General features: G+C 45.8%; 1 protein-coding gene across 6 annotated transcripts in view; it reads left to right on the forward strand.

Annotated features, from left to right (window-relative positions):
• PRICKLE1 (prickle planar cell polarity protein 1) overlaps positions 1-26,624 on the forward strand; it is a 104,440-nt gene that overhangs the window by 66,370 nt on the left and 11,446 nt on the right. The window contains exons 1-2 of one of the 6 annotated variants that reach the window (XM_084876642.1): positions 15,893-16,017; positions 25,927-26,110. In XM_084876642.1, the coding sequence (XP_084732768.1) occupies positions 25,979-26,110 (132 nt within the window). In that variant the 5' untranslated portion in view covers positions 15,893-16,017; positions 25,927-25,978. Of the gene's footprint in view, positions 1-15,892; positions 16,018-16,182; positions 16,591-25,926; positions 26,111-26,624 lie in introns of those variants that run through there. The other 5 variants (XM_084876646.1, XM_084876645.1, XM_084876643.1 and 2 more) reach the window with 5 other exon arrangements.

Below are 26,624 nucleotides of genomic sequence, written 5' to 3' on the forward strand. Positions count from 1 at the left end.
CAGGAGGTTCGATTCCTGGTCAGGGCACATGACTCGGGTGCAGGCTTGATCCCCAGTAGGGGGCATGCAGGAGGCAGCCAATCCATGTTTCTCTAATCATTTCTCATCATTGATGTTTCTGTCTCTCCCCTTCTCCCTTCCTCTCGCTGACAATCAATAAAAACATATTTAAAATACTTTTTTTTTCACTTTAGTTTGCTTATACAGTTAACTTTTATAAAACCCAAAAGTGACTAATTGATGGATTAATTCAAATGAGATGAACATAATTGCATTTCACATCCTGATAAAAATCACACGGGAGCAGGAGTCCTCATCGTATCCTGTTTTTCCCCCGCAGACATGTACTTACCTTGTTCTCTGGCTAATGAGGAAAAATTAATACTGTCACCATGTGATTCAGCTCAGTGATAAGTTCATGTATCATCGCTCACATGACCAGCCACCAGACTGGTCTTCTGTTTCTCTGCATTAAAGCAACACAGATGTGCTGGCTTGGGAAATGTGCATCAACGTCTTGTAGGCTCTGCTGCCTGCTCAGATGCAGCCTTCACTGATGGGTGTGAGGGATGAGAGGTTAGTTCTTCCTCACACCACTGTGATCATAGCTCAAGAAAAATTCTCCCTTCCATTAATCAAATCAGAAGTCTGAGCATGAGAAAAGCTATAGGACTGGTGCTGCGGAGGGGGGGGGGGGGGGGGGAGATACTGTAGCAGAGGAGAGCAAGAGACACAGTTGTGAAATGATTGTCGGCTATCGTTTGGTGGCAAATAAGTTGTGGGATAGGGGAAACCTTCCTGTCCTCTGCCAAGACATGACTCTCCCAGTGAATTAGAGTCTGTTTGGTTCAAAAGGGCTCAAACACCTTCCCAGCTTATGTCTGTAAGGACCGTGCGATTTATTGTTTTCCTGCTTTGCCTACACAACTTGGTCTGCTTATGTATTTTCCGTAAATAACCCCTGTCTCCCCCCATCCCCCATGACATGTGATCTGCCTGCAATGTGTCCATGTGCCGGGATGCTCATGAACGTGTAGAACTCAGGAGACGGCAGCTGCCCGGCAGCAAGTTTCAACAGCGGGAGCAGCACTTGCCTCAAAAGCGTCATGAATGTGCACAGGGGACACAGTGAAATCGCAGGAACTGTGCATTGAAAGATGAGACAGAGGGCCGAAGACCAGGACACAGGCTTTATTAGAGGAGAAGGACCCTGCCTGGCTGCCTCACAAAGCAAGAGAGCACATGTGCAGGGGTGAACACGCCTTTTGAGGGGAGGAAAGGGAAGGGATGGGACTTAGGGTACTCGGCACTTGCTGATTGGTGGTTTCATATAAGGCACATGATTAGGCACGTGTAGGGACTTAGGAATCGGGGGCTTGGGGTATTTGGCAGGTGCTGATTGGTGGTTCAATGTACAGTCCATATAAGGTGCCTGGTTAGGTGCTCAGGAATGTCCAGGCTGTAGGTGCAGTTTACATCATACTCTGTCCATCAATTGGGGGAAGGGGATCTATCATGCATAATTAAAACCACGCATTGCATACCCCCACAATAATGGGTTTAAATTTTAGATGTGAATTGGCTTTAATTTCTAAATTTCTCATTTCGTGTTTTTTTGTGTTTTGTTTTGTTTTTGTCCATTCTTCATAGTTTCTAAAGGTTTTATGGATTGAAACCAGCACCACAAGCCACACCAAAAGAATAGTTTCACCTGACAGAGTAAAAAGGAAATTAGCTTTCACTTGAGAAAATCATCTTTGCAAAGCGGGGCGGGGGGGGGGGGGGGGGCGGTTAGGGGTAAATCCCTTAAATGAAATGTAGTCCCTCAGAACTTTTCATAAAAGAGATCTGAAATCCCCTCATCAGCGTGACTGCTTCATGAGCAATACTGAAGACTGCAGTGTGCAGGCAGAGTTTTGCATTGACTTAACTGCACTGTAAAAACTTAAAGCATCTCCACTTTTCCATCCCACAAGCTTACCATTGTCTTAGGAAAACTAGGTACTTAAGTGAATGGTGTCTCTAGACCAGTGGTTCCAAACACAGTTAGTTACCAATTGCAGTCACCTCAGGTGACAGTAGAAAGTGCGCGTGTTTGGGTCGTAACTGAATCAAAATCAACAGGGATGTGATCCAGGCATCTGTATAGCTTAAGGCTTTCCAGGTGATTGCCACTCAGCTCAGCAGTACTTGCTTTTGATCACCATTAATGTAGAAAACCTATTCCCTTCCAAATCTACTAGCAAAAACTCTTGCCCTATTCTACAAACAGAATAGTTAAAATTTACTCAATAGACATTTTTGGAGTATTTATGCAAGACAAAAGGATTCCACCTTCACTGGGAATTATTGGCCTGCAGCCCACAAAACACACACGTGCCCAAGTCCAAATCCCGCTATCTTCATGGGAACATGGTTAAGTCCCTCACAGACCTGTTGTGTTCTAACCACCAAACTGGAAGGTGGCCATTTTTTAAACCTCACAGTCAGAGGAGCCACGAGGAGGGAAGCATCGAGTGTGAAGCAGAAAGAAGGAGACCTAGTCTAAGAGAATACGGCCTAGACTTCTGCCGGCTGCCTTTTCTGAACCAAAGCCATTTTCTGAAGCTCAGCTACATTCCTGCTCTGTGTGGCCCGAGACACCTCTCGATCCTTACAGTAAATGACCCCCACCCCTACCCCTTTCCTCCTTGAATTGGTTTGCTTTCTGTTGCTGACAGCCATGGAGTCCTAATGCAGACTTCATTCAGTAGTTTCATCAAAATCGCTCCCTAACACCCCTGTCACTCGTGGATGCCACCCGAAGAGAGAAGCAACCCATCTGTGGAATCCGTTCCTGAGTGACTCTCATTCCATTCAGATTCTCTGCCCACTGAGTGTGCTGCTTTTTTTCGGGAGGCAGGTGCCCTTGTGTTCCCTGCCAGAATCTTCCTAAAGACACTTGAATTATAACTAAGCGGTGTTCCTGTTCTCTGCCCACCGCATTTCCCTGAGCAAGAAGTTTCCTTTCCTGGCACGGCTCCCAGAACGCCTGTCCAGGAGCCGCCCCTCGAGCTGGCTTGGCGCTGTGTGCGTGCAGACATCAGCTCTTACCATCCCCTGCTTGTTAAGTGCCCTCCTATCTTAGGATGTACCCTTTGCCTAGGACCCCACTTTTCTTCCCATCTCATTTCCTGTTTTAATAAACCACCAGCAGAATGGATACTGCGGTGTGATGATTATGTAGAATTCCTGAAGGAAGTGGGTTTTTGTTTTTACCACAGACTCAAAAGTTAAAATAGATGTTTGTCTAACGCCTCTTTTTGCCAGGAATCACGTTTGTCACATAATTAAATAACCAGCCCTCCCCCCCCTCCCCCCCATTACTAGTATATGCAGATGGATGATGGCAGGACCAAAGGGAGGTGATTTGTGGAGGTTGTAGAAACCTCCCATTTGAACTCACCTTAGGGGATGAAGAAGGTTCAGGGATAAATCAGAGGTTCCTAGAGCAGAGAATGACCCCAGCAGCTGGGAATATTCTGGTGTGTGTTGAATTTGGACGAGAGATAAATAAGCAAAATGGAGTCACTATGGCCCCCATTTCCATTTCCTACGACCATAAGACCCAGCAGGAAAGTCAGCTTGCATCATTTCTGTTATTTTTTATTTACTGTTGGCAGTATAGTACTTTCTTAGAACCGATATTGAAGCCAGTGGCTCTTAATTGTTTTCTCTGTGTGTGTATGTGTGTGTGTTTGTGTTATGTTGAAATAGGACATTTCTCGTGATGGTTTTGCAAGATTGGTATGGTGATAGTCTATTTTGGGAAAATTCCAGGGATTTTAGTGTGTCTTAATTTCTTTACTACCCGGCCCTCTGAAGAATCTATCCCCTGTGTGAAAGGAGTGTGAGGGAAGTCTGGACATGCTCACCCCAGGTGGGAGTCACTCAGCTCAGGCCTCTCCTACATCAGTAACAGGTGTGAAGTGTTGTCTGCGGGCTCTTCCCTTTGACAGCTGAATTGAGCCATAAATGTTTGAGTAATTTATGCAAGTCTCTGGAAGCCTACATATAGATTGTTAATCCTGGGTTGAGAACGCACTAGTATTGATTTCACAATGAAACCCTTCATTTTTTTTTTTAATGTGTCTCTTATCTTTAGCCTAGGTGAAAATATGCAGATTTCCTCATAAGTCAAAATGAATTTTTGTAAACTGTTATCCATGGTCTTAACATCTTCTCTTGGCTTTTAAGTAAAATGAGAGTTTATCATAATCATATGTTTCAGTTCATATTTAAAAATATTACAAGATGGCCATGACTAGGGTTAAGAGATCCTTAGAACATCTTTAATTTCAGTGAACTGCTAAGTTTGCATACTCTTCTTGTAAGCTGGATCTTTCCTCCTAAAAAAAAAAAAAATTTTTTTTTTTAAAGCAAAGCAACATGTGGTTTGTTACATTCATTGCTCTTCTTAGCCTGTTTTGCATTAGGAGGTTATGGAAACCTAAGACTGAGCGCTCCATAAATAAAGCCTTACGGCAAAGGAAAGAAATGGAGAAAAGAGACATCTGAAACATGGCCCCTTTTCCCTATCTGCCCTAAAAAATACATTCCAGTGTAAAATATGGGTCCTTGACAGTTGGAAGGAGAAAGGAGCAGAAAAGCAAATATTTTTTTAAAAAATCATTAAGTACCTTGGTTAAGTAGTCCCTACTTATCTCCTTTAATAACATCTAAAACATAAAACCTTCTGGAACAAAGCAAAACTGTAAATGTTCATTCATTCTCAGGCCATCCTGTAAACTGACTGTTGGTTCTCCTCTACTCCAAACAAAATTTGCCATCAGGAATATACCCGGTGAGGATCAAGCCGCCATATCTGTAGGTAGGCTTTTAGGAGTCATGTGGCAGGGACCTCAGCCCATTTCCTCCTAATTTCTCCTCGTAGTGTCACCGATGATGGTGGCAGTGAATATTTTCCTCACAGTGCTCAGAAAACCTGCAGGCTAGGTAGTACACCAATGGCCATCCTGGATTCTTTTTCTCCTTATAATCTTATTATAAAAGGTTACTACATTATACCTGCATAATAAGGCCTACATGCTTCTCCCATAGGCTTTCAAGGATCCCAAATATTTATGTATGTGGTCATCATATTTATTTTCCCTAAGAATTCTTTTAATTAGGCATAAGAAACAGAATGACCAGCCATTTTTTTTTTTGGGGGGGGGGGATTAATTCTGGAAAAGAAAATTGCACCTCACGAAAGGTACTGTTAGGGTTTAGACACCTGCATGTTTGAGAAAGTCATTTTAAAGCTTCTTGGAAAGAGAAGGAGATAGATGGTTATGAGTGTTGCTTGTGTAGGAATTCACCCTCTTATCTCCTGCGTAGTGGCTCCATTTGAAGACAATTTTCTAACGATACTTGCAGTCTTTGCTAAATTACTCCCCCATCTGAAACATACTTTTCCAAAAGGTAGAGAAAGCATTTCAGAGATTCCTGAAAGCTTGTTAAAATTAACTGAAAGAGAAGCTAAAATATTCAGAAATGGTTGCTAGTGGAAATATAAGTTGGTCTGTTATGTAAGCAGCAATGCAGTTAGGTCTTACATTGGAACCAGGGTTTGTGTTAACTAAAAATGTTTGCCCTTCAGTAGGAAGGAGATTGTCTTCACAAGCCAATCTGACATTATCTGAATCCTAATTATTTGAGCTCATCTGCAAGAAAATTTTGTAAGGGGACATACTGGCCATAAGAATTGCTCAGAAATGCTGCCAGACAGATGATTAATTCTATGACCTTCTTTTTTTCATTTGCTGCAACTCAACTGAAGGACGTTAGTAAAAAATAATAATAACGTATTATGGTTCTGGGAGTTGAGCTGTAATCCATTTTGTCTGACAAGTTTATTAATGGCTGCATTACTTCAGTGCCTTTTGCCTTCAGGATGTCATGTGAGATGTGTTCGGTAGAATGGGTTGCCCACAAACTATGAACTGAACCATTCTCATGATCTGTCCTTCGCTCAGCATAGACTGCCTTTGAGTTGAAGAGGTGATGGTTGGGCTGCTGAGCCCATTGGAGAGTGACACCCATTCCCATATCTGAGTAGGAGCTTAGTACGCTCTGATACGGGTAATGACTTAACAGGCAATAGAGCAACTATTCTACATAAGTGATCCTCAAATACAGGCTGGTTTTGTTGTATTTGGACAATGAGATGGTTTTGTAGCTATAGAAATTAAAATGGCCCAGTGAACTACTTTGAAGTTCAGGGTTTCATTTGTCTGAGGGTTCCCAGGGCTGGCAATGGGGGCCGCACAACTCTTTAGAGAACAAAATACTGTCCTTAAGCTCCCCTAAAGGAGGCTTCATTTCCACCTAAAATAGTACAGTATTTAAAGCTTCTAGAGTTATTCTCTCTACTCTCAGCTGATGTTGCTGAGGGACAAGTTGGGAAAAGCAAAGCATTTTGTTTTGCTACTTGTAAGAGGCTCTGCTTTAAAAGCAGATGACAGTTGTTTATGATTGTAGGCTCTGATGTCAGACCAGGTTTTGAATCTGGGCTCTTACACTAATTAGCTCACAATTAAATGGTTGAGTGACTTACCTTACTGTTCTCATGTAAGATCTACCTTATGTTATAAAGATTAAAAAAATATGTACAGGATTTAGCACAATGCCTAGCATACAAGTAATTCATAAGTTTGTATAATAACAAAAGAGGTTCATTTGGCATTATTGTGTTCTTAATACAGCACCAAAGTCAGTGAAGCGACACGTCCAGAAAGACACACAATTCTAATACGTACTTGACTCCTCATTCTATACTCATTCCACCACTGTCCTAAGTCACTGCATAGGCCTTGAAAGGAAGGCCCTGTACCAGGTACTCAGTAGAATGCCCTAAGGCAGTGCTTTTCCCCCCTACAGGATGCTGAGGATGTTCTCCAGATCCACTGAGACCCCTTTTGTCCCTGACAAAGAGCTTCTTCGCCATGACCATTTCCAGAGAAAGCACACCCAGGTTTTCCTTTGGAAACACGTGTTTTCGTCTCTTTCTATACCTCCTTTGCCTAGAGAGTGTGTTTTGTCTCTAACCTAACTTCCAATTTCACTATCCCACACACTCTAAGGTTGACGTAATACATCGCCATCACTCTACCTTTATGCTTGTCTTGAAAATTATTCTTCAGTGTGGTCCACAGCAGGCTGTTACGGATTTGGTTGTGTCTTACAGGGTGGGATTGCTGCAGTGTGCATGGATGTTGGATCAGACAGTTTTGCACAGGGAACTGTTACAGCCCATGCCACTCCAGGGTGTGGCACTAATGTAACTGACTGGAGAAGAGTCCACTCCTGTAGTCCTGGCTTTTGCACCTTACCACGATTAACCACATTTAGCCAAAGTCTCCTTCTTCAGGTCATCTTTATTGTGTTCAGTACTGGGATTAACAGAAGGGGGCAGTTACTGGTCTCAAGAAGCATCCAGTCTGGACTCAAGGTGAACATATTCAAAATGATGAACTGACCACTCAAGAGAGAGGGTATCATATTGTTGGCTATGTCAACCCAACCATCCCACATCACGGAATATCTGGATACTACACTAATTGGGATGGACGTGGCAGGAGAACGGAAGCATTTGCGTAAGCTCTTTGAAGGAGCGGGAAACACAAGAAGGCCTATTTCTTAAAGGTGTATCTCTTCTCCACGCTCATGTTAACCAAAATAGAGAGCTGTAGCCCATCCTTCTTGGTGTGGCTGCTGAGTGTAAAGGCTGAGCCCCTGGGTTATCCCAAAGCTGTGTGCTCATAGGAAGAGACCCCCACTCACTCCAGTGAATAGAATTTCTGGTTGGAAAAGAAAATAAGCTGTCATTTGGGTGGAGGGACCGACCTGAGTAAGATGGGAGTCTTGGGACGAGTGGAGGGTCCTGAAGCAGTGGATGTGCAGAGTAGAAGCCTTTGGTCTCATAGGGCTTCCTGAGACATTTCCTGGACCCATCACCTGCACGTAATGAAGCAGCAGACTAAGGCACAGTGGTCATGAAACAGTAGGGTCTGGTTGGAAACCACCAGTTCCAGAGCCAAAGTGAAGTGTGGCAAGTGACGTGGCTGGTGCTGGAGAGATCAGTGGGGGCCTGACATGGAGGGTCTTCCCTGCAGAGAGCCTTAATTTTACCCCAAGGTGGTGCTGGGGAAACGGGGAAGAAGGGATTTTAAAGTAGGAGAATGGTATAGCCAGGTTTGTGGTTATCAAGTGAAGGAGAAAAAAATGTAGGGATGAGAAGACCTGAGGAGATGAGTTAGGCTGCATGCTAGGGTGGGGAGGATCGGCTGCTGCAGTCATTGGGGTAGAGAGGAGGGGTACAAAGCCAACAAAGAAAAGCTAAAGGGTGCAAAGATCTGAAAAGTAACTGAATGAGGGCACATGAGAAGGAGGGCACCCAAAGGGAAGAAAACTTCTGTGATAATCAGTTCTGGCTGAGTGGGTGGTACCATCAACAGACCAGCAATAGAGGAGGGAGAGGGATATTGATTTGGAGGTGCATGGAGAACATGATTTTGAAATGTGAGCTTTCTAAAGAGAGTTCAAGTTAGCCAATTAATTTGAGTTCATAGCAGATCTTATCAGCCAAAAAAGAACAAATGACCTAAATGATAAATTTGATGAGATTTAACAGTAATACTGGAAAATTGAACCTCAAATTAATTGACTCACTTTGTAAAAAATCCAAATGAAAATGAAGAAAAAACAGTCAATGGACGATAACTAAGATATAAATAGGAGTGCTTCGTTTGTGTGATGTCTGAGACAAGTTCTGTGGAAGATCAATGGGAACAAAACCATCTTCACCATTCAACATTTCCTGAGAATCCACTCTGTACCAGGCCTGTGTGTCTCCACATGGGGATGGATCACAAAACAAAACAGATGTCATCCCTCCCCTCAGCCCCTCTATAACTCAGTGCCCTGTTGAAGAGACGAACTCTGTAAGCAAAGAGGAGAAAGGCAATGTGAAGACTTAGACCAAACAACTGTTACTCATCTAGAACTATGTGGCTCAAGAGGGACAGAACAATTTGAATTCCAAATCCTGGCCCTGACCCAATCTAATTAAAGCTTGTAAACCAGTCTCCACTACAAAATCACCTCCTTCCCATTCCCACGGTTGCAGAAAGGGACTTGGGATCTTAGATAAGATAAAGAAATGTTATGGAAAGCCGTGCTGACCTTTTTCTTTTGGGCAAGAGGCTTTGGGCGCCTGGAATCGTTCTTTGCTGACACCTCTCTGAGAACACCATGAGTAGTCACAGCGCACCGTGGCCCTGTTAAGAGCTGGCGTGCCTTTGTCAGCCCAGATTCTCCTTCCTGGAGAATCAACCAGCTTATATGGTGCGAAGTTTAAGGAGCATGAGTAAATACACAAGTGAGCAAAATAGCTTTGAGCACATAGTTCATGAAATAAAGCAATGAATATTGTATAATATTACATTTTAAGACAGAGCAATATTTATTACTTAATGGTTTGCATAAACACTAACTGCTAGATTGTAGATTCCCACAGAACACAATAACTTTCCAATGTCATGTTGCTCTCTTGGGTAGTCCTTTCACATAGATTATCTTCCAACCTGAAAACCACGTTTTTTTTTTTTTTAATGGGCTCTTTAACACAACAGGACATAAAAAAAAAACAAAAAAAAACAAAACAAAACAAAAACATGTTTTGTTTATTTATTTATTTTTAAATCTTTATTGTTGAAAGTATTGCATATGTCCCCTCCCGCCTCCACACACCCCCATTGGCCCCCTGCAGCCTACCCCAGGCCTTCACCACCTTAATTGTCTGTGTCCATGGGTTATGCATATATGCACATAAGTTCTTTGATTACCTTCCACCCATCCACTCTCCCCTGCCTTCCCACACTCCGAAACTATGTTTTAAATATCAACAGGAAGATCAACGTGGAGCTTAAAAATGAAAATCCTTCAGGTTACCTTGAGTTTGTCTCCCGTGGACAGTGAAAAATATTTTCAGTTTCAAGTGAGAGCTCACATCAGGGCTGAACTGTTGGTTGTCTTTCAAGGAAACTATGGGAATGCTGACTCATTGAGGAATGTCGTCACCCCATCTGCTGGCCCCCTCCCCACTTCACCCTCCACCCCCCACCCTCCACCCCCGCCATCCACTCTGGGCTTCCACAGTTCGGTGTATTCACCCTCAGACACACTGTGCTGTCTCTCCTACCCTTGCCTACTGAGGCAGCATCCGGGCTTTTCCCATTGGTTGCCCTGCACCGTTCTCTCTACCCTCCCTCTAATTGGGGCATAGATACAATCATGTCACTCTTTGCTCAAGCTTCTGTGGCTTTCCACAGCCCCTAGAACAGCTTAGAGGCTTGTGCAGCCATTCTCGGCCTGGCACTGCTTTCTTTTGTTCCTGTCTCCAGCCCCCACCGCCCTACCCCCCTTCCCTCACAGTCCTCACACCACATTACCATGGGCTCACTGTTAGACATCAAGCTTTGATGGGCTCAGCCTGGATTCAGCCCTGTTCCCTATCCCAACTCCCTTAATTTCCCTCACCATCCACTTCTAATCAATAAAGCTTCCAGTTTAAATGTCATCTCCCCTTCACACTTCCTTGATGCTCATCTTCTAACCAGAATCAATTGATCAGCATTTCCCATTATTTCTATATTCGAATTTTAGCCACACTGCAACTGTAGTATAATCACAGTGCATCATTGTTATGTATTTAGGAAAATAGAATCATTTATTTTTTCCACTCATCTTGTATATTTTCCTATGCTTTCTTTTTGGAATAAAACAAGATATAAATAGAAATTGAAATTTAGAATAGGTAATCCTTCGCTAAGGGGAGCGTCTAGGTCTAAGAGTGCTGTCCTCCAACAAATACTTTTGGACTCAACCAAAGAATCTGTTAGTGAATCAATGGATGGGCATACGAGGCATCAGTTGGAGCAGCTCCTGCTCCAGTATGTCTGGCTCCAGGGAACTATGGGACCGGTGATATCCCCTTCTCAAGTATTGTAAATAAATGCAGCAGATTTCTCTCTTCTGGTTTGAACCTGGGAGGAAGATAGCAGGGAACAGAACTACTATTTTCTTATATCCACCAATGCTTAAGTCAAGAATGTCACTTTCTGCTTCAAACTTTTCTTTCTTATATTAATAATAGAGGACCAGTGCATAAAATTCGTGTGGGGGCAGGGGGTGTCCCTCAGCCCAGCCTGAACCCTCTCCAATCTGGGACCCCTCGGGGGATATCCAACTGCTCTCTTGCAATCTGGGACCACTGGCTCCTAACTGTTCCTGCCTGCCTTCCTGATTCCCCTAACTGCCTCTGCTTGCTAGCCTAATGTCCCTAACTACCATCTCCTTCCAGCCTGATCGCCCCTATCTTCCTCTGCCTCAGCCCCTACCACCATGGCTTTGTTTGGAAGGACATCCGAAAGATGTCTGGTCTAATTAGCATATTACCCTTTTATTCGTATAGATTATAGTCTATTTTCTTTATTGTTTTTTAAACTGTTTACAAAAGTCTTATATGGTCATTATAAAAATAAAAAGATTATAAATGGTGTGAAAATATGAAAATACATTTATTTTACAGATATAAATTCAAAAGTAATAGTTTCCTAAAATCTGCCTTCCCCTAGAATCTGTATTACTAGTCTACTATTTATATACCTCTAAATAGTTTTTCTGCATGTATACTAGCTTATATATTATTAGTTATAACAATGTGATCATATTATATATTTTGCATCTTAATATATCTTGGATATCTTTTCATGTATCGGTCTCCCAATGTTTATTGGAATAATTATTTTTCATTTCTTAATGTTTTGGCAGTTTTTCAGCAGTGTAGTCTTAAGTTTATGCTAAGCCACAGATCTCTACAGGAGTTGAAAAAGTTGAAGAACTCAAGGTCAAGATGCTTGAACGCTGTTTTAATGATTTGTCTATGAAAAATAACAAACATTTCCAGGATGGGGAAGGGGTCAAAGCACTTGGGACAGAGCAGTGAGGTGGGCAAAGATGGCTGTCAGTTGATGCTAAAAGTTATAACCCTGAACAAGAGTCAAACCAAAGGACCTGATCCCATCTTCTCCCACCCAGCGTGGGCTGTAGACTCAACACAGCACAGCCGTTGAACACCTATCTGATAATCAGTGTCATACCAGCTATTGAGTTTTAAAAGACTCCGAAAATATTAGACCTGGTGGAGCCTCTGGCAGCATCTAGTTCCAGATGGAAGAGCCTGAAGGTCACCTTGGGAGAATGGAGGGCGAGAGGATGGGAGTTGTGGGGGAAGTCTGCAGAGCTTCAGCAGAGCAGTTTCACTTCCAGCTGATTCTATATTAAGATTTCTATTTTAGTTGAGATATGGATTGCGTTTCCTCCTCAGAAGTCATAGCCATTGACCTAGCCCATTTCATTTTTAGAAAGGAAAAACAAACTAAAAAACAACCCTAATACCTTAGCGAAGTGATTTATCCCAGGGTCACAGAGCTAGTAATGGACAGAAAATAGACATTTACATCTCCTAGCTCCAAACCCAGTGCATCAGGGTACATTACTGGGAGGATTCTCTCACTCCAGAAGAGGTTGGCGAGGGGGGAGGGGACGTTGGCCGGGAGGATTGGAGTAGTAAGTCTAAAGAGGGATTTGGGTGTAGAAAATGTTAAAGAACCAGTACTCTCTAATCACATTGCTTTAAATATAATCAAAGGGGAAAGAAAATAATTGGAGACCTAGAGAAACTGCAACCTATTATAAAACACCATCATGCCGGGTTCGCTTGGGGAAGAGCCGATACCTGCCTTGGGGCCCTTCCTAAGGGAGCTGCGGGCTCAGAGACTGGTAACTAGAATTCACAAATGTTCAGTGGCCGGCAGGGTATAGGGCCCAGTCTGAGGTACAACAGATACGTTTAAAACTAACAAGAAAGAAAAGCATTTCATAGAAACTGTCAGTGGTGCCAACCTTGGTAACAAGCATGGAGAATTATGACAATTCTCTGGACCTCATCTCTTTATCTGGACAAGATGTACCAGGTAGGCTGTTGGCAACTCTAAAATTGTATGATTTTGGGATTTAAATAAAATTTTTAAAGCCATTTCTATTAGAAATTACAGTCTACAAACATGTGTATTTGCAGTTCTTAGTCTACATACCTATCTCTATGTAGGAAGAACAACTCAAGGTCAGAACAACCAAACTGCTGTCCTAGACCACGCCTTCACTGAAGACTCAAGCTGGCACCCTACTTACCATTATATATGCCGACTGGCCCTGGGACTCAGGGAGATGTCATTCGATGACTGTGAGAGTCCTTGACCTCTCTTCCGTATTAAGAAACTTAATGGCATCCAATCACTTAAATAGACACTTCCTAGATTGCTGGCAATTACTTCCAAATCCTCCCAAATGTCTGAGACCAAGAACAACTCTGACTCTTAAAACTAGAAAGCAGGTCTGTTTTACACATGAAAAAAAAAAAAAAAAAAAAGAAAGAAAGAAAAAAAAAAGGCATGGAGCAGACCTCAAGGGGACTATGTACAAATCACAGGAGAACCAAGGAATAGCACCAGTATATGTTGTACTTTACATTTCATACTTTATCTCTTTCTTCCAGACCCAGTAAAGCTGGCTGGCATTTGACAAACAGACGCCCTTGGCATTTCTCTGTTTTTCTTTCACCGTCTCCTCCCATAGGACGTTGCAGTTCAATCTGGGTTTAGATTAGATGGAGTTATCTGTACGGGTATGGTATAGCTGTGGGGGCCTGAGTAGAATGTCCACAGTCGTTCATTCACTGAATGCCTGTTAATTGAGCTTGTCCTGCTATGTACCTGGCATGATTTTTGGTGCTGAGAATACAGGAGTGAATCTCCAAAATCCCCACCTTTTAGCAGAGGAGAGAGACAGCAAACATGAACACTTAGACCTGAAGCAAAGCTAAGTTCTATGAAGATAAATAGCAACAAGAGGGAGGAGGGGTGACATTTGGGATTGAGGGTGGTGGGAGAAGGCCTCTCTGAGGACGTGAGAGTAGAGACCAGGATGGGGTGAGGGAACCAAGTCTTGTGAATTTCTGGGCTTCCTTTCCCAGCCCCCCTACAAGTGTGATTTGCAAGCAATGAATAATCCCACCTGGCTGAAACAAAAAGGTGCCGGTGGGGGTCCTTGCTCTCATCCTGTAAATTCACCCTTGACAAAAACAATGCCTTTCAGACCAGACTGCATGGGCTGTTGTGTTCAGATTGAACATTAGCTGGAAGCTTTTTAACTGTCTCCAAACTGCTTCATCGTCAAAAAAAAAAAAGTTACAAGAGCAATAAAGCTGACAGTACCTGCTGAAAATGCAACGAACAGTATGTGTAAGTAATTGTGTTAGCGGAAGCACACTCTCAATGGCTGGCATTTAATACTGAGAAGTGTTGCTATGGTTTGTAGTTGGGAAGGTTCTGTAGCCTTGGCTACTGTGTATCACTCCTTTAAAAGCTGTTTCAGGAAAGGATCCACCTGGCTTAACGCATTGGCGTGCTGATCCTCCCTTTATCATAATGACCTGATAGTTTAGAGTGTTTTAAATCAATAACTGATGGCACATTTGTCCAATAGATACTGCCAATTGGTGACTTCCGGGAGGAGGCCCAAACAAAGTGAAGCAGGAAAAAGGAGATCTAACCTAGGTATTCATGGTTAGTTTCACAGCTCCTCAGAGGACCTTTGAAGTCCTCTCCCGGCCCTCCCACCAATCCCCACACTATCTGCAGGCTGGAGGAGCTCTATCTTAGAGCTGTTTGGGAACCTTCTTCTAAACTAGAATGTATACTGCCCAACAGAGAGTCCATTTGAATTTCAAATCCCGTTGTTTCAAACAGTGTTTCCAAGCTAGCCTACCAGCAGAGCCACCACGTTCTTTTTCTTTCTTTTTTTTTCTATCTCTGCCACTTAAAAAAAAAAAAAAAAAAGTAACAAAACAAAAAGCACCTTCTCCAGCAGAGATAACAGAAACTGGCCAGAGTTATTTACTTGCCTGCTCTATTTATGGCAACTTGTTTGTGTATTTTAAATCACAGTTACAATGAGCTATTGTTCAGTTGTGTACTGTAGAAACATATATGTTGCAAACGACTCCCAAGGGATCCTGATGGCACAAGGTTCTTTTCTTTTACCTAGTAACAAAATAATAATAATAATAATAATAATAATAATAATAATAAGTAGGATACCGAAGGAATTTGACCGTTTTAATTTGCTTTCATTTGCTAGCCTTTTGTGAAATGGCAGAGCTATTAAATATTGCCTCCTCTTCTCTCCCTTTCCTCTTATCACCAAGTGATAAGGAGGCGATTGCAGAAATTAAAATCTGTTGTTGAGAAGAGATGCAGACCTCTGCTGCAAATACTTCTCATTGCTTTCTGGGCTGGCTGGGAGGTTCTGATTTTGCTTCTCTTGGCTCTTTCTGTGGGCACCTGATGCCAAGCTTCCCTTTCTCTCGGTGTACCTAGAAATAGCTCCGATACAAGGTGAGCCTCAAAGTGTGGGGCAGGCAGGTTCTGGTGTTCGAATAACGATATTCACTTAGCCTACTTATAAAAGTCGTGTCCTTGATGAAATGCATCCCGTGACCGCCGGCTCTTTTTCCTCTGTTGTTATTTACTGATAAAAATAAATCTCCTGCGCTAAGCAGTAAGAATCACTTGGAAATGCAAGAAAAGTCCTACGGGGGGGGGGGGGGGGGGGGGGGGATTCATATGTTAATGAGCCCTTCCCAGGGAGAACTGAGTCCTCCTTGCCATTTGCTGACATCATTGTTATGGGCAGAGCGGAGATGATTGCTTTAAGAGGCGCCTTTGCATAGTCTCCCGGCGCTGAGGTCCGCGTGCACCTGCGGGCGGGGCGGTTTACATAAGCGTCTCGGGGCGCTCGCCTCCCCGCGGCTCCGCTCAGTGAGGCTGGCGGCGATGGAGCGGGCGCACCGAGGTGGGTGCCGGGGCCGCGAGGCTGGCCAAGTGGGTGGGGAGCTTTTCGAGGAACACCGTGCTCGCAGGACCTCGTGGAGACCTGCCAGGGGCACGGTCAGCGGTGACAGTTCCTGGAAAGAGGGCGGCGGCGGAGAGCGGGCCGGGCAGGCGCCTCCCGCGGGCCGGCGCGGGGAGCCCGGTCAGCCTGGCACCGCGCGCTGCGCTGCGCTGCGCCCCGCCGGGGGTGGGACCGGCAGGAAGCGAAACGGTTACTTTTTTTCCTGCGGCTCCGGTTACTTGGGAAGATCGGTCCCCGGCGGGCCCCCGGAGCGGAGCGGAGTCGGGGTTTTTTCTCTCCGCGGCGGAGGATCCTGGGGAGACGCGGAGCGGGGACTTGGGGGATGCGGTGGCCTGGACCAGGCGACTGTAACGCGGGGAGCGGAGGCAGCGGCGCCGGCGGGGACAGAGGGTCCCCGAGGAGCAGGAGGACCTTTTGCCGACCCCTCCCCCGAACCCCCCACGGTTGGTTGGGGACTGCAGGGGTGAGATCGCCGCGTTGCACCGAAGTGGGCTCCGGGGACAGGCCGGGGAGGTGCGTCACGGCCGGGCGGGGGCGGGGAGGGGGCGACCCCCCGGCCCGCCGGGCGGGGCCGAGCGCGGCGCCCTGTCGGGGGGCGCGGCCCGCCGTGGGTTAACGGGGGCCCCGCGCTCGCTGCTCCCTCCCTGCTAGGGGGGTCTGCTCCGGAAATGGGTGGGCGAGGGTGACCGGGAGGGCACCCTGCCCTGTTTGCCTTCGCGAGGCACCAGCCTGGGCCGGTCGCAGGGCGGGTGGGCGGCGAGTGCACGCCGGGGTGCTCGGGGACCCCCGAGCCAGGGGTGCGGTGGGGGGGGGGGAACCCCGAGGGGCTGCAGGCCGCGCCTGGCCCCGCTGCCTGCGGCCCCAGGGGGAGCCGCTGTCTGGGTCCGGGGCTGGATGGCACCGGGCGGCGGGGACTGACCGCCGCGGGCTGCAGGGGTGCGCGCCCACGGGGAGTGGGGGGCTTCTCCTCCGAAGTTGGGGGGGCCCCGGGCCACTCGGTGCCTCGGTTCAGTCGCGGGGCGAGTCTCCTCCTTGGAGGTGACCTGCGCCGGGAGGCGGCGCGAGGCTTTCTTCTGGAGACGGGTAAGGGGGTGCGAAGGCGACTCCAGCCCCGGGATCGGGCTGGGCACCCTTCCGGGTGGGGGGTCGCGTCGGCGCCCGGGAGGGAAGGCTCCCCGAATCCCATCCGCTGGGTCCGGAGCTCGGCCTCGGGGTGCGGGAGGCGGCGGAGACCTGGAGGGAGCCCGGGGCTCGCTGCGACCCGCGGCCCGGGGCGCCCCCTGGCGGCCGGAGCCGCCGCCGCCGCGCGGAGGGCAGGGCTGGCGGGGCGCAGGGGGCGCTGATGCCCGCTCTAAGGGTCCCTTCGGGTGCGGGGTGTGGGGCGGGCAGACCCGGTGGGTCCTCCGCAGCCGCCGCTGAGTTTCCCCCGGAGGAGGGTGGCATCCTTTCCCCCCGGCCCGGCGCCCCTCTGACCCCCTTTCTCGAAAGCTCGGGTTTCCACATTAATCTATGTCAGCGCGCACCAGGCTATGCGTGGAATTTGTTTTTACAACTCGAGTCTTGTGACTTCTCAAACACTTTTCTTGAAGTGTTTTCTCTGGAAACTTGTTTCCAACGAGCGCTGTGCGCCTCACAAAGAGGAGTGTTGTTCAGAAGCCAACAGGTGACAGGGTGAAACCCGAGGCTCTGTGTACATTGGAGGCAGGTCTGGCTGCCGTTTCCTTGGGCCGCGCGGTTGAAAATAGAAATTGAGAAAATCAATAGGAGGCTGACTGGAACCACAATTTTAAGAAAAGACCTGCGTGTCCCCCCCAATTTCGCCTCCCCCCTCTCTTGCCCCCGTGACGGAAAACATAATGGGTCCATTGGAGCCGTGCCTCTCGCCGCGTTCGCTTTGGGTTTGTCCTGATGGGCCGGTTTGCAGCCAAATAACCTGACCCCCAGAGCGCCGCCCGCCCTGGCCGGGGACCGCGCTTTGTCATCGCGTTTCCTCCTTTTGTTAGGCGATCTGTCTTACTGTCGTGGAATGTATTTGTGCATGACATGAGGATGCTTGGAAACCCTGCGGGGCCCACACTTCCTCTTGGAAAAGCGGATAGCTTCTTGGCAATTGGATGGGGCGGGCGTGACAGGCCGCTCCGTTGTTGTGGGGAAAATGTACACGTTGGATGGACGTTTAGCTGGAAAATACAGAAAATGCCAAAGGACACATGGCCTCCTGCCACTCATGGCTGGTACAAAGTAGTGTTAGCGGAGGGATGTTTCACAAGCGGTATCTTCAGGTACCTGCGTTATGTTTTTGCTTTTAAGTTTTTGTAGGCAAAATAAATTTACTTTTTATCCAGGTTATCTTGACAGTTCACATCAGAGCAAGTAAATTTGGGTTATGCTCTGAGCAGCGACTTTGGTCTTTAGGAGACCACAGGCATTGAATGAGTACTTTTTGGGTGTGAAAACTTTAAAGACATCATTGTAGTCATTTTGCTAGCCTATGCCTTTTATAGGTCCCAGGCTCTTTTATTTTTATTTCTTATTTTAAGTTAAGGACATCATAAACAAGGAGATGTGTGCATCCATAAGGGTTATGTTTTGTGTGCTGAGAAGAAGGGAAGTGTTACAAGTGTCACTGCTACCAAATTAGCCTGGAGTTACATTGAATGCACCTGCGTGGTTAGCCTAGCAGCAGAGTCACTTGATTTGGGTCTGTGTGACCTGCACCTTCTTGTTAACAAGCAGTTTAACAAAGAAGTTGTTAAGTAGTTTGTGGCCCACTGGGTGGCACTTAGCAGCGGGAGACACCTCGTGGACGAGAGCCCGCTGACTTGACAAGTCAGTATCTGTTCTGGCCTTTGGTGATCAAAGGATTTCTAACTCCCCTGCGCATGTTCACGTGAGAAATACTTATTCATAAGACCTTACCGTACCAGGGTGGTCTTCACATGGGAACTAGAGTGGGATCACATTGGGGAAAGTATTTGTAATTAGGGGTACGACCTTAGACCTCATTTACATTGGCGGCCACTGAAAATTATTTTGTTATCTGTTCACGTGCTTTTGATTTTATTTGGCCCAAGAGAATGATGAATGATGTTATGGGAACCATACCAGAACTGATGTACAGTTATCCCCTCAGTATGGGTCTGATGGAATTCATTGTCCCCAACTCGCTCAGACCCTCACTCTCCTATGTAGTTTCCATATTGGTACACGACAGATGTTTCAGTCAGGTAAGACTCAAAACTGTCTTGGACCCAGTTTCTATCTTCCTTTTACCTTCTTTCCAAACCAAGCCAACATGATTAGGCTCTCTTGGTGATAACGGGCTAATAGGTCCCTCCCAGGTTCCCTTTCTCTTTCCTGACCATCTCTATCCTATTCATTTTCCTTAAAACCAGGAGTGGACCTCCTACTCATAACCTTTCTGTCCTCTCCCATTGCCTAGAGCAGTGGTCCGCAAACTGCGGCTCAGCTTGCAAGCCAAGGCTTGCTGCTCTGTTGACTAAAGAGTTTGCTGACCACTGGCCTACAGGGTTAAGTGCCAAGTCTTCTGCTTGACATGTAATACTTGAAAGTTCGGTCAGTGCTACCACTGCCACCCATTGTTGCTTCTTTGGAAGAATCTGTATTCCCTTGAAACTGTCAACTATTTACTGCCTCTGGACCTTCATATACTGTGCTGACTTATTAAGCTTCAGGGGGGAGAGGGGGAAATAAAGGTTTAAATATATATGTCAAGGTCAATCAAAATAATAACTCTGGATGCAGCATATAGCTCATTAGAAAATAAATGGTCTGTAAATACCAAAATAGCATTGCTAAATAATAAAGCTACTTTTTAATTCGAATAGCACCTTCATGTAGTGTATGTTATCTTACTTAACCAGTGTTTACTGCGTTTATGGGAGGAATGCCTAAGCCCTTGTCCACAACACAATTATTCTATATGATTTTAGACAATTTTTTTTTCAAAGGAATAGTTGCCTAATTTACAGCGTATTGAAAGCAACAAATTTAAAAAGATTGGAGGTTGTTGGTTGCGGGCCATGGGAAAAGGTTACTTACTTAAGAAGAAACTCAAGTAGAAGGAATCCAGGTGTCATGAGAACAGGGAGAGAAAAGACGTATAGAAACATGTCCACCATCTTAGCCAGAGGGCCACGCACTGCGGACACCAGCTCTGCATTGTGAGGAGCCCTGGAACCGGCCCTGTATTCCAGGTGAGGAACCAGGTTCTCAGGTCACCCCCAGCTGGGACGGCTGGGTTAGAATTCCTGTGTCTCGAATCCTGAGGCCAGTGTTTTTCTACTGTTGATTTTTGTACTCAGTAGTGGAAAGACGATCAGCCAAAGACTAAATCACATAGAATTACCCATATCACCATCATTAAAGAAAGCAAGAGAATGTGTCATGGAATGTGGAAGCATTCTCGGTGCGATGGATACTTTTTTTCAGTTCTGGCTGACATTTAATGGAATGTCAGTTGCCTTCTTTCTGATTTTCCCCAGAACCATTCAATAACGGCCTTTAAAGATAAGGATGAGGGAGTAAATGGAGTGAAGGCATCTAGCAGTAAATTTCATGAGAAACCTCTCATTACATCACCGTGTTGGGTGAATGAAGCTGTACTCTAATTTGGGTAACAAGCGCTACCTCACGGCCAAGCACCCTAATACACTGGGTCCTTACAATTATCACTCTCCCTAACACCACTGGAAAGACCCTGCCATGCTCTGTAGACCATTATACATGCTGTGTGTGCACGTGCACACTCGCTTGTGTGTACACATGCATGCACTTGTGTACATGTGTGTATACATGTGTGTATCCTGTTGGAAATTTTATGTAGGGTTGGGTTAGGATCTGAGTCCAAGGGAGCTGGGAAAGGTGGTCAATAGTTGGGCAACATTGTTTGCTCTACAGGAAGCTAGAGCCTTCCCAAACTTAAAAAAAAAAAAAAAAAATTGATGAAACTCACATGTTCACATGTCAACATTCAGTCCTTTTTAATTCTGTTAACATGTTCTTATTCCAGATGTCGCTGGTTAGCATCAAGGAAATCTATGTAGTCACAGGGAAAGTAGCAATGCCAGTTGGTGCCCATCAATAGTAACTTTAATTCTTTATATTCATACAACTTTTTCTTCTTTAAAACTTTCATATCCTTGGAAAATAGATGCCATTTTTAAGAACCAGGCCCCCTAGATGAGTGGTGGCTTGTGAAAGGCATGACGACTTCAGGGCTGAGTCCCCTGAATGCTGAAGCACCAGATTCCATTCCCCTGAGGATTGCTCTTCCCTTGGGTCACATGTTGATGACAATTATGATGACGGAGAAGTCATGCATCTGAGAGCTGTTTGTCTTTGGGTCTTTTTAAATGGAAAGAACTCGCTACTGAAGGATTCCGAAGGGGGAAGGGAGAAAAAGGACAAAGGAGGGGTATGGTTCCATTTTGTGTTGTCTGGCATGAAGATAACATAGCAACCAAATAACCCTTGTCTTTCTTATCTCTCTCTACACAACCTCGGACTTCTCCCTCCCCACCCGTGTCTATGTCTTGCTCTTCTGTTTGTCGCCATTTCTCTCCTTGACTCCTGTAGTTGGCTTTTAGTCTTCTCTACAAAATAGAATCTGCAAATATCATAACCTGCTGGAATTTAATTCAATTTCCTGTTCCTTGTGCCTGACGTCAGTGCCATCTTTGACGGTGGTGTTCATTCTTAAAGGTGTTGCTTCCTCTCACATTTCCTTAGTGGTCAGACTCTGGGACATGAACAAACCCAACCCTGAAAACGTTCACTTCTCTCTGCATCACAAGACTTATTTACACCCAGAGTTATAAAGAGGTGGTGGTGAAGTGGGGCCTCTACTGATTCTTTCCCTTAACAGGGTCAGACCTAGTACAGAATGGCTGACTGCATCGTCGTCATTCATGTGTGATTGAGTTCAGTCAGCTCAGTACAGCATTTCAAGACCAGGATAATAAACCTGCCTCCCCATAATCACAGAATACTGATGGTTTGAACTACTTGGGCTTTTTATTCTATTGATCTCCAGCATCGAACATGATGCCTTGCACATTGTTTTTTTAAAGGGACATTTTCTAAACAGCTATGTTTAATTGAACTATGGTTTGGTAAGAGAATATGAAAAATACACACTTTGAAATGGTGTGTTGTGTGTGTGAGAAAGAGGAGCAGGAAGAGGAAGATAAAGCAAATGGAGCAAAATGTCAGCAGTTATTGAGTCTGGGCAACTCTTACCACACCTGGTAGTTAGAAGTCATGCTGTATAACTTTCATTTTTTTTATTTTTTAAAAATATTTTTATTGCTGAAACCAGTTTGGCTCAGTGGATTGAGCAACGGTCTGCGGGATGAAAGGTCCCAGGTTTGATTCCGGTCAAGGGCATGTACCTTGGTTGCGGGCACATCCCCAGTGGGGAGTGTGCAAGAGGCAGCTGATCGATGATTCTCTTTCATTGATGTTTCTAACTCTCTATCCCCCTCTCTTCCTCTCTGTAAAAAATCAATAAAATATATTTTAAAAAATATTTTTATTGATTTCAGAGAGGAAGAGAGAAGGAGAGAGAGGAAAATCAATGACGAGAGAGAATCATTGATCGGCTGCCTCCTACACGCTCCTGCAGCGTAGGCATGTGCTCTGACTGGGAATTGAACTGTGACTTCCTGGTTCATAGGGCGATGCTCAACCACTCAGACACACCAGATGGGCCTTTTATTTTCCTAATGTTTATTTTTTCATCAGCTCTGAGAACTTTCTAATAAATATAATGACTTGTTATTTTGTGTAATTATCTGCTGACACAAAGGAAAAAGAAAGAGGCTTTCTCCAAAGAATCAATTCATGAGGCTATTGAATTTTTATAATCCTTTCAACTATCTTCTCGAAGTCCTTCTCCAGGCAAAGGGGAAGGTCTCCCACCCAGTTATGTCCTTTTGCGTGCCTGCAGTGAGGTCTCACAGCTGGCTCACCAAAGGAAAGGGAGCTGGGGCCACAGTCCCACCTTGGGGAGGCGGAGAGGGGCTGAGGGCTCTGAGACCACAGGCCTGGTTCTAAGGGTGCTGCCGATTGCCTTACTGACCTGGGACGGTTGACCTGTGTCAAATCACTCTGAGGCCGCCTCCTCCTCAGTTAACAAGATACACCCTGATTGGGTTGCTTGATATGGGGATTAAATGCCATAACACTAACAGGCGAGGCCCAGAGAACTATGTTAGCTGTCGGAGCGCCAACAGGTGAAACCAAAAGCCGTGCCTGTGATACAGTGACTGTCACTCAGGTCCCTTCCGTTGGTTCCTCCAGGCAGTCGAGGAACGAAGTGCTCAGTGTGGGTTGTGGAAAGGCTGGAGGGTGTGTGCGAGCTGGAGGCCTGAGATGTGACTGCGCATCCCGGTGAGGGGAGGAGGAGGGGGGTTGTGGCCGTCGGTGCCGAAGTTGATGTCCCTTGATTAGGATAGTCCACTCACTGTACCTTTTCCACAAAAGGCTAATCAAGGAATACAGCCTTCAAAGGAACTCGGATCCTTGGCAATCCGCACCTTTGTGTTACCTTAGAAAACCCATGGTTTATCTTCACTTGTGTTGTTTTGTCTTGTCTTATAAGATCGGGACACTTAATTTTTTAGGTTCTATGTAATATTTATGTTCTTTGTAAGTTTGTGCAGAGTAGGTGCCTTCGTGTCTCCCTCCTTGGCCAGATGTGTCAAGGGACAAATAGGTATAGTTCATGATTCAGGTGACATTGCATTGCAAGCACCCCTTCTCCTGGGGAGGTGTTTGAGTTACTAATTCAATCCTTAACCTCATGTTTTGGACATACGGGAGCTTTTGTTTGTTAGTGTGGTGTGTGTGTGTGTGTGTGTGTGTGTGTGTGTGTTTAGATGAAAGCAAAAGACTAAATCCAAGAAATGTTCTGTCATTAACACAGTCCTTTTTATTGAGGAGTAAGTGCAACGCCCCGTGTTAGAAAGCCTTCCTAAGTCAAGACGTGAATGAGTTGCACCTGGGTGAAATGATGACTTGTTTAAGAGGCCGTAACCTCCCAGCGGTGGTGTAGGAAGTGAGGTCATCTTTACTTTTTGTTCAGGGTGAGGGAGAGTTAAATTTATTAGTTGGAATAATATCTACTGTGTGGCTGCGCTCCAGCTGTTGGGATGGAACACAGCCGTTGGGTGTTTGGCCTTCCATTTGTGTCCTTTGATGTATAGAAGAAAAACCATACGTTTTCGTAACCATAGGTTTTAGTGAGTCACCTTTTCTGACAGGATACGTATGAAGAGTGGCGTTGAGATAATCACTGATAAATGACTTAGTTTCAGTCTGGAAGTGTTGAGGTTTTTCCTACCGGTTTAAGCAAACAAGGGATTTTTTTTTTTTTTAAGGCAGAATGATTTTTAGAAGTCTGATGTGGCAGGCCCATAGTCTAGACCACATATGTCAAACACAAGGCCCGCGGGCCAAATCCAGCCCGCCAGGCCTTGCAATGTGGCCCGCACCGCGCTGTCATCACTGCACTCCGCTGTCAGTTTATGACATTGTCAGTTTATGACTGTTCAGTAAACCATTCGGCCCGCGATTTAGGCTGGATTTTAGATTTTGGCCCCTTCTCTGATTGAGTTCGACACCCCTAGTCTAGACTGTAGACCGTGGCTCTTATTTTAGTTGTGTGACCTTGGGCAAGTCACTTAACTTCCTGGAGCCTTGTTTTCTCTAAATTGGGCTAATTATCTACAATTTTTTTGGTAGAAAGAAAGGGGGAGTTATAAAAAGCTTCATCTGATTCTGAAAATCTTATATCTTTGTTTCTTCTTGGGGCCTTGGGATGAGGGATGGTTTTTATAAATCAGAAAAAGAAAACTTATAAGGAACATAATGGTGATGACAAAGTTCCTTGAGGGATGATTTTTAAAAATCAGAGGAAACGTATAAGGAATATACCTGGTGATGATCGAGTTTCCTGGGTTGTAGGGCAGGGACTGTTACGGAGACACCTTTACAGCCCTTCCTCTGAGGGGACTTCCTTTGCCCAAGGACAGGCTGACAGCATGTCGCACATAGTAGGTGCTGCGTAACGTTTCAGTGGACGCCTGCTAATAAGGCAGCTCAACACGAACAGCCAGCACGCTGGGCTTTATTTTAACCTCGCGCTTGGATTCAGTTATTTTTTTGTCGAAGGAACTCATGAATGATTGTCTGGCTAACTTCAACCCATAGATAGTAAGGGCTTGCAGATTTAACATGCTATATAAGGATTTAATGGTGCTGTTTCTACCCAATGAGTAAACTAAGTGTAGTGTCTCCCAGAACTTTATGAGACACCTGAAACCTACGCCGTTTGGCCCCGCGGACCCACGCCGCAGGCAGCAATGCCTGGGTGGGGAGAGCCCGTGAGGACATGTGGGGAGCGGAGGGGGGTCTGGGGCCACTTTTCACGGCACAGTGTGGGCAAGGTGGGAAGAGGCACAGTCCCCACACTTTTTTCAACTCATGGCACTTCACAGGGATTTCATTGGTGGGAAGTGTAATCTGATGTGTCAGGCAAGGCGATGTTCTTGAGCCTTTCCAATGAACAGCTGTGTGGAGAAGCACCTTCGAAGGGCCACGGGGACCAAACTAATTTTGGTGGCGTCTTCTGAAACGCTGAGCCGGAAAGGGGGCTCTGTCTGCATTATGGAGCCTGATTTTAGGTGTCCGTGGGCCTGGGGGCTCTGGGGGCGGTGAACCAGTAAATGGGGTGTTTTCGGAGGGCCCAGCTATGTGTGTAAACAGGCATCCCATAAGAGCCACGCCTGCAGGTTTTCAGTTTGCTTTTTCTCCTGTTGTCCACAGCAGCCACTGTTTGATGTCCTGGGACTGAGAACACCAGCCTCCGGACGTTGCTATGCCTTTGGAGATGGAGCCCAAGATGAGCAAGCTCGCCTTCGGGTGCCAGCGGAGCTCCACATCGGACGATGACTCGGGCTGTGCGCTGGAGGAGTACGCCTGGGTGCCCCCCGGGCTGCGGCCCGAGCAGGTGGGAACCGGTCGTCCCGCGTTGTGCTTTTCAATGAGTTAAGACTTTTAAAGAATGTTTAACGATTTATAAAACATCACTGCCACACGGACACGCTACCCTCCTCGGCCCTCTCTCCTCTTTGGTGTTACAGTTTTGCTTTTCAAGGTCATGCTTCGTTTCTCAATGAGAGTCTTCTGTTCCTCTTGGGCTCTTGGGTCCACAAGCCCTAGGAAGATGCTCTGATGACCGGAATCCAGAGCACTGCTCATGCGTTTGTTATGTGGGCTTCTAATGAGTCCCCTTCACAGAGAATGAGAGGAATTTAACCTTTGGAAAAACTCTAGTAGCAACAAAAAGGTAATAAAAGAGGCAGGTTTCCACGCCAGCTCTCAGCAGAGCTTTTGCTCTGGAAGAGAGGAAACGCAGAGCTGGGAGAAACCATCTGAAGTGGCATTGCGTTGACCTTTGATAACCTTGCACATAAAAGAATCTGTCACCGCTCGGTGGGGATGGAACACTAATATTGAAGAGC

Source organism: Pipistrellus hanaki (assembly GCF_964339955.1).
Source record: "Pipistrellus hanaki genome assembly, chromosome: 3".
NCBI lineage: Eukaryota > Metazoa > Chordata > Mammalia > Chiroptera > Vespertilionidae > Pipistrellus > Pipistrellus hanaki.